The 8137-nt window shown below is 32.6% G+C and overlaps 1 protein-coding gene across 14 annotated transcripts in view; it reads right to left on the reverse strand.

The window, feature by feature from the left end:
• The window catches only part of KIF21A (kinesin family member 21A), a 152836-nt gene that overhangs the window by 19365 nt on the left and 125334 nt on the right, over positions 1-8137 (reverse strand). For 3 of the 14 annotated variants that reach the window (XM_037732875.1, XM_017512757.1, XM_017512752.1), the window contains 4 exons: positions 6655-6783; positions 4515-4553; positions 3816-3827; positions 86-222 (listed from right to left, as the gene is read on the reverse strand). In XM_037732875.1, coding sequence (XP_037588803.1) covers positions 86-222; positions 3816-3827; positions 4515-4553; positions 6655-6783 — 317 coding nt within the window. Of the gene's footprint in view, positions 1-85; positions 223-3815; positions 3831-4514; positions 4554-6654; positions 6784-8137 lie in introns of all 14 variants that reach the window. The other 11 variants (XM_017512756.1, XM_017512754.1, XM_017512751.1 and 8 more) reach the window with 7 other exon arrangements.

Here is an 8137-nt window from a genome sequence, read left to right on the forward strand (position 1 = left end):
AAACTCCGTCTCAAAAAAAAAAAAAAAAAAAAATTAAACTTTTTTAAAAAGCTATTAAGTATCTGCATTAGATCACTACTAGCACCTTTTGATCCAGTGAAGAGGAGATCATCAGTAGAGTCCACACAGAGCACAGCTTTCGTATGCCCTTCAGCTATGTGAATACACTGAAGTGGAAAAGCTCTGATTCCTTTTGGAGCAGGAAATGGGTTGATTATGCCCCTAAGGTGGGGAAAAAACAAACAAACCAAGACTCACTTCAATATCATGAGGCTATATCATGAGACTAGTTTTGTTTTTTTTTTAACTTTAAGAAGTCTTTATAAGTAATTAGTAATAAAATCCAGACTGCTCTGTTTTAAGCAGAAGGACAAGGCGTGAAATAGTAACAGCGATGGAGTATATCAACTAATCAGGCAGTTGCTAACAGCTGCATTCTTCAAAGAGCAGAGACTATAATACATCTAGACTTTCTTATTAACAATTTCATCTCTCTAAGGTTTAATGAAGCAACATTGGGAATTATTTGAGTGTACTGAATTCTGACAAATAAGGAAGAAGCAGAAATGACAAGTAACAGGAAGACATAGTTCCATGTCAAGCTGGGGTGCAAAAGAACATGCTGAAGAAAGTATAACATATACGTCACCTAAAATATTAGGAAAGCAGATTTCAAACAAAAATTAAAGAAAAAATAGGAATAATTGCGTGAACAGAAAATCTAAAGGGACAATAGGTAGAAAGATCAAAAGCTTAAAGAAAAAAACTGACAATCTCAAAGAAAAATTTAAAAGAATGAGAATTTAAAATAACATTGAATGGATAAAGAAAATGTGGTACATACACACAATGGAGTACTATTCACCCATAAAAAAGAATGAGAGTATATCATTTGCAACAACACAAATAGAACTGGAGTCTTTGTGTTAAGTGAAATAAGCCAGGCACAGAAAGAGAAACATTGCATATTTTCACTTATTTATGGGATCTAAAAATCAAATGACTGAACTCATGGGCATAGAGAGTAGAAGGATGGTTACCATAGGCTGGGTAGGTAGTCAGGGTTGGGAGAGGTGGAGATGTTTAATGGGTTCAAAACTAGCAGAAAGAATAAGTATGACCTACTACTTGATAGCCTCAAAGAGTGATTATAGTCAATTATTGCACATTTTAAAACTACTAAAAGAGTGTAATTGGATTGTTTGTAACAGAAAGAATAATTGCTTGAGGGGATGGATACCCCAGTCTCCACAATATGATTATTGTCCATTGCATGCCTGTATCCAAACATCTCATTTACCCCATAAATGTATATTTACTATGTACCTGCAAAAATCAAAAATGAAAAAAATTAAAAACAATGAAGGTCTTAGGGAGCTTTCTCATAAATTTGATATTTCTGTAGTTTCTGCTTTATGATACTGAGCTACGCACTACGGAAATATAAAGATTATCAAAACATTGTCCCTCTCCCAAAGGAGTTTAAGATAGGATCTCAATTAAAATCATGGTGTTGGGGAGGCTGAAGATGATAATGAATTAAGACATGACAAATAGTCAAATGTACCTTCGCTCAAAGCAGAAAGAAAAGTTATATTGAATTATGTCCATTATATGAGATAAATGGCATAATATTAGGACAAATACAGGGATAAAGGAAAACTGTTTTGTTTCCATCTTTGTAATGAAAAACAATATCCTTTGAGATGCAAGGGAGCAGAAATGATTAAGAAATGTGAGCCCAAAGTAAGTTAGAGCTGACAATGGAGATTTAGTTAATAAATTCAAGTATGTCTGTTTTAAAATCATTATATCATAGGGTTTTGAAAGTATATACCATTGTGGAGGCAAAATCCTTGTCAGTATTTTAAGAAATCACAAAGATCAATAAAAGGGATAAAGCATGTATACATGATCTTCCAAAAAGCAGGAAAAAAGTGGAATCAGAAATTACAGATGGGTAAAACTTCTTGCTGAGTCTCACAGAAGAATAAATCATTATCTACTTAAAAATAAACACTCACCAACAAAACATAATCTGGGCTCATCAATCTCGTGGGGAAAGTTTTTTGTAGGGTTAATAGATAGCAATTTAAGGGAATGTCATATTCACAATATATGTTGACTCTAATAAAGCCCACACGATAAGACTTTTAAATGATATCCTTGTGGACAGTGATATCCTTTAACATCCTTGTGGACAGAACTATTAAAGTATTTCCACAGGTAGTTGAAGAGTCACACCTGAAGAGTCAAGGTCACTGCTGATCTTGAAGATCTTTAGTAACCAGCCAATCTTTCCCTAGCCCTAGAGAGAAGTGGCATGCCTATTAAATGGATATACTAAAGAGCTGGACATTATATTGCCTAAAAAAATCACTGAAACAAAATTCATTTATTCTATATGCCTACTCCTATCGATGATTTGTTTAATAGAAATAAATATTTCAGGAGAAGGACAGCAATAGACCTACTGCATTCTACATATATGGAATGAGGTGTAGTTTTAGATGTCCCATTTTAAGAAGAACATTGAAAAATTGGAGCCTTTACAAAACAGTAGAAGCAGAATGAAGGATCCTGTAGACTATATTACATAAGGAACAGAGAATGAAACTATTGAGCTGATAAAAGAATATTTACTGGAGAAAGGATAAAATAGTATAGTTTAAAAGGGCTGAATATTTAAAGAGCTATCATATATAAACAAAAAGATATATAAAATTAATTCTGGTAAAGGGAAAAATAGCTAATGAAAGACTAATGAATGGAAATTTAAAGGAGGTATATAAAGATATAAAGAACTATTCTCTCTGGATATATAATTATAAAATCTGATGCCATGATTTGCATACATGTGTCAATTTGAGATTATTGGAACTAATGCTCAGTAATTTGTTTGTAATCTAACAATTTAAGCAGATTAAAATTGAAATTGGAGCAAAACCTGCTCAAAAGTCTGAATCTGCCATTTTGAAATTTTGATGCCCTAAAGTTCATAGATATGAATTGAAGTCATCAAATTTACAAATATTGCTTCAAATATTGAAAAAGTGTGATTCTAAAGAATAGTAGGTTGCCACTATTAATTCGCAAACAGAAAATATATATGTATGTATAGATCAAAAAGCTGATTGCCAAGAAAACAATTCATGTTAACAGCTTAAGAGCTATTTTCAAAGTACATTTAATGACAAATTTTCTTAAGAAAAGAGCTAAACAGCACCCTCAAATAAGTGATAATGTGGCTCCAAAGGTTTCTTTCCTTCAGATTACAAGTTTTATCCTAGGAATCTATTAAATGTTTCCCCAATGATGTAACATCCAACACAATTCTGCCATGTCAAAGGTTATACTATCATGAAATACTCAGTAAATATTTGCCCCAATGACTTATGTAGGCATAGTTATTTCCTGGAGAGCAGAATGCCCTCTTTTCATTTTTACGTATTTTATATGTCATTGGTTACTCAGTCTTTTGAGAAATAAATCTCAATATTAAATATAGTGTTTTATTAATTAGACACTTTATAATGTTCTTATTCAGAATATTAGGATTAATATTTTATATTAGTTACCAAAGATAATAGAAACAGACAGCCATGGTATTTATTTCTCTATTAGAATTAATCTATTCACATTTTGGAATAGAAAATCAACTTTAAAAGAGTTTAAGTTTAAATATGGAAAATTTGTACAACAGACTTAATCTGAAGGAGAAAAAAAAAATAAACACTTATTTTTGTTCCATGCAAACCTGTAAGGTCTTATGATACTGGGAATGAAATTAATTTCCTTTCCATTCCTCTGCCTACCTTCTGGAGGATCTGCTGATGATCAGCAAAATGGCCATAAAACAAGGAAAACAAGTGCAAAGGGGGACGACACAAAATGATCATGGTGAAAGGGAATGAGACAGAAAGAGAAAGAGAAGTTAAGAACTCCCAGAAAAATCCATCACATGAAAAAAAGTAACAGCTATTTTGAAAGTTGTACCTATTCTTAGAAACATTCATTTTAAAAAATGCTTCTTTAGTGTTTATTTCTTGTTCTTTTTAATTTGGGGTACAATTGTATCCTTTTTTTCCTCTAGCATACTTTTATTTTTAATCATATAATCTTTTTACTTAAAATTGCTAAACCAACAAGAAAAAATACCTTATTTACCTCACACACTTTGAGGCATTAGAAATACCTAATCACTGAGGATAAGAAATTTTCTTGACATCAATATTCATAAAACTTGATTTCTTTTAAAGAAAAGACTTAGATTACAGACAGAAAATAGGTATCACAATTTTTAAGCTATCATACGAAAAAATACCATTACTTTATCTGTAAGGTATGATCACAAAAATGTATTAAAATTATCATGTTTAGAAATATTAGTGCATTTATACGATTTACAACAAATGATGCATGCAACAAAAATGAGACTTGCTTAGAATTTCTAGGAAGGCACTTTAGAACATCAATGAAATTCCAGAATGTAGGAAAGGCAGGAAAGAAAGTACCTGTGTACCTCCGACAGAGAGGAGTCACTTTCATCAGACCTACAGTGAAAGAGTTAGAATTATGAGGAGAAAGAATACAGATGTCAACAGGTAAGGACACTGACTTTGGACTCAAAATCAACAGCATGAATAACAGATATATAGCAAACATTTCCTTCATAGTGCCCTGCTTATCTATTTGCACTGGATATTAGTCTGTTTAAGTATAGCTAAGTTATGTAAAAAGCTTGGTATTTATGTCTTCTAGCATGACTTTAGGGACTAAAATTTTCTAATACTGATATACAGAATCGATCCTCACTTCTAAAATTTAGGCCTTGGAGAAGAACAAATATCAAGTACATGAGATACAGGACTTTAAGACATGCCCCATTTAATTTGACTAGTCCTGGAAAAATTTTCCCATTTCAGTAATTATCTATCAATTTTATTCATTGTGATAATTATTACTTTAGATATAGACTCTAATGTTGAAGTAACACAAATAGATTGTATTTTTGTATAGAAAACAAGTCACTCAAAATGTAATAACCTTTTGTTTTAACTTATCTCAAAAACACTGAGTTCTTTTGACTAGGGAGCATCTTAGTAACAGCGGGGGACTTTAGTGGGCTTTTAAAATAGAGAAGTCACTCCTGTTAGCCCTACCTTGAGGCCTCCAAGACTGCAGTGAGTCTAGTTATCATGAAAAGCTATTTAGATTGTACAAGAGGCTTGGGGAGAATGAGGATACGATGAGTGTTGGCAAAGAACAAAACCAGAAACAATATGTGGGATCTGCGTCTTGCTAGTACAATACGGTAGTCTCAAAAGGAGCCCCAGAGAAAGTAATGTAAAGGGTAGGCAAGTTTTTGAAAGTGTAGAGTAGTCAATTATTCTACATGTTAGTTTACAGAGATGACAACAGAGTCAAACTATTGGAAGCTCATAAAATATTTCAGTAAAAAATATAGAACTCTGATTAGATTGTCAAGATTATCAAAAGACTGACAGAAAATGTTCTGACTGTGAAGGCAATGTAGACATAAATTTAGTAACTCTGTGTATAACTAGTGAAATTTGATTTCCCAAAGGTATTCCTAATGTTCTTCAACTTTTCTCAATTAATGACAGAAATAATTTGACAATGTTAAAGGTATTTTGTCTAATAACACATGAAAATATTTACCTACCTACATCGATTTAAAGAACATGTCATCTACTAATTAAGCCATATTAAAATCTAATGAAAGATCCATAAATAAAAGAATTATCCATAAATTAAGAATATTTATAATTCTTTAAAAATTATGGGATGATTCTCTAAGTTTATAGAGCCATTTAAAATGATCTAAACATGCCAGACAGACAGATCTTAAATGGCATCCTATAAATTTTAGAGATTATTGATATATACAGGGTGGTAATAGCAGAAAACAATTGTTATTGTTCAAAGTCCAAGCAGACAAGTCAGAGTTAATAAATACCTTATGGCAGTAATTTTAGTATGGCATTCTTGCAAGAGAGATTCTGGCTCAATGTGTGGATATTTCGTCATTTCAAATTTGATGAAAATTACATTTTCCACATCCCTCCAACTTCTCCAACCCTGAAACCTGCTCCAGTCCTACTCTCCCCATACGTAAAGGTAATTTTTTAGTCCAAGAACACAGTTACTGAAATTTGGGGGTGAACTTGTTTAGAACAATCAGATGACAATAACATGTTGCACGTGTAGCAGTGGTCTCGGTAAACTGTTATATCCTCCAAAATTAAAGTAATTTGCCCTTTTTCAACTCAGACTAACTGGATTAGAAGCTTTTGTGGGCTCACAGAAGCTGAAGAATTCCCCAAAATTTAAACATCAAGTGGCTTCAAAGATTTTTCAGTTCTAATTTACTTGTAAAAGAAAAGGGAAGACAAGTGCTGAAGGTATAGCAACACAAATCTACAACAGGGAATAATGTTCAGCAGGAAAATAATTTTCTCTAATTTTGGCTGTACGGTTCCTTTCCCATTGGAAAGATGCATAAAATATTGCAAGAGTTCACAAGTCAGGCTCCATCTCCTACACAGAGATGACTACATGTTTTCTACAGACTGTATTGAAAGGTTCAGAATATTGTATGAATAACTGGGGCTCTTTTCCATAATGACTTACTTATCCTGCTGAACTGATGTGTTTCCCTGAGAAACAGTAAGACGATTAAAAACATTCAGTTCATTACGGGGCCGGCTTGGTGGGGAAGGAGGAGGTGAAAGACTAGCCTCTGAAGTTCCAGAATCTGAGCTACAAGAAAAAAACAACATTAAGTAGGTGGCTTTAATTGGTTATGATTTGTTAGAAAAGTTATAAGAAACATGCTCTTTAAATTAAAAAAAAGCTTTTTGTTAGAGAACGCCTTCTTTCCTTTCTTTCTTCCTTTTTTGTAAGATAAAATGTACAGGGAACAATTTTTAAAATTTCTTTTCACTGGATTTTGTTACAATGACCACAAGATGGCACTAAAGAGACAGTTCTGTCTGCTGAAATCTGAAGTCAGTATAAAAATAAAGCAAGTCACATTTAAAATTATATACAATTTTAGAGTCAAGAGCAAGTTGCTCACTTTACAGATGAGGAAAGATACCCAGAGAGCTTACAAGAAGTTTGCTTATTCAGTTGATTCATTCACCTATTTTTAAATTACTTAAGTGCTCCATCCCCATTTCCCAATTATTCTTGATTCAATTCAGTAGAAACAGGCAAATTACGTCTTTAAGTACAGGAAGCAAGGACGATAAGAAGGATAATTTCTATGACATTCAAGTCAACTAAACCCGTGGTCAAAAAAGAGAGTGAGCTTCTTGGCACAGGGTAGTGGATGGTATAGAATTGTCCATTTAAGCACAGAAAATAAACACTTCTTTTCATATATATTCACATTATTTTTATGTTAAAGAAATTAAAGTAATTCACTTAATTAATATTTTAATGTTAATTCACATAAACGCTTTCCCTCACGGACACATCTGAGATCTGCAGGGTAACAGTGGTTCTAATTCAGTCAATTTGTGCATGCTGTCATGTTGCAATTTGTAAATGCCCAGTTCAGTGGATCATCAGAGAGTATATTATGTATTGCTAAATAAACTAACCCTCACAAAACACACAAAAGAAACAATTGAGGATAATACAAACAATTTAAACATGAGAAAGCAGCAAGAAAATGGCACAATAACACACCCTATGATTAATGCTAGTTTTTCTGTCAGACACTCTAAAGAGCAGGGTCAATGTCAGTTTTAGCTGACATTGCAATGACAGTCAAAATTAATTCTAAATTTTTCTGTTAATAGAAGACTATCTGAAATATAGACTTAATAAGCTTTACCTCAAGTATATATTAACTATTAAAATGATATACACAAATAACCGGAAAATAAGTAAGTGAACAAGTGATCAGCGACAAGTGCTCAAATATTTTTACAAGTATGTGTATGACCAAGAAAATTAGACCACTGAACCAAGCCAAAAGCTGACTTGATGGTCTTTTGATTAGTCAAATAGTCATAACCACAGCACCAGCCTAAATCTGGAAAATAATCTCATGATTGTCTTTAGCATCTAAGTGCAGCAGGCATTTAATAGTCTAGCAGGTAAA

This window comes from Cebus imitator, unplaced genomic scaffold (genome assembly GCF_001604975.1).
Source record: "Cebus imitator isolate Cc_AM_T3 unplaced genomic scaffold, Cebus_imitator-1.0 Scaffold477, whole genome shotgun sequence".
Lineage (NCBI taxonomy): Eukaryota > Metazoa > Chordata > Mammalia > Primates > Cebidae > Cebus > Cebus imitator.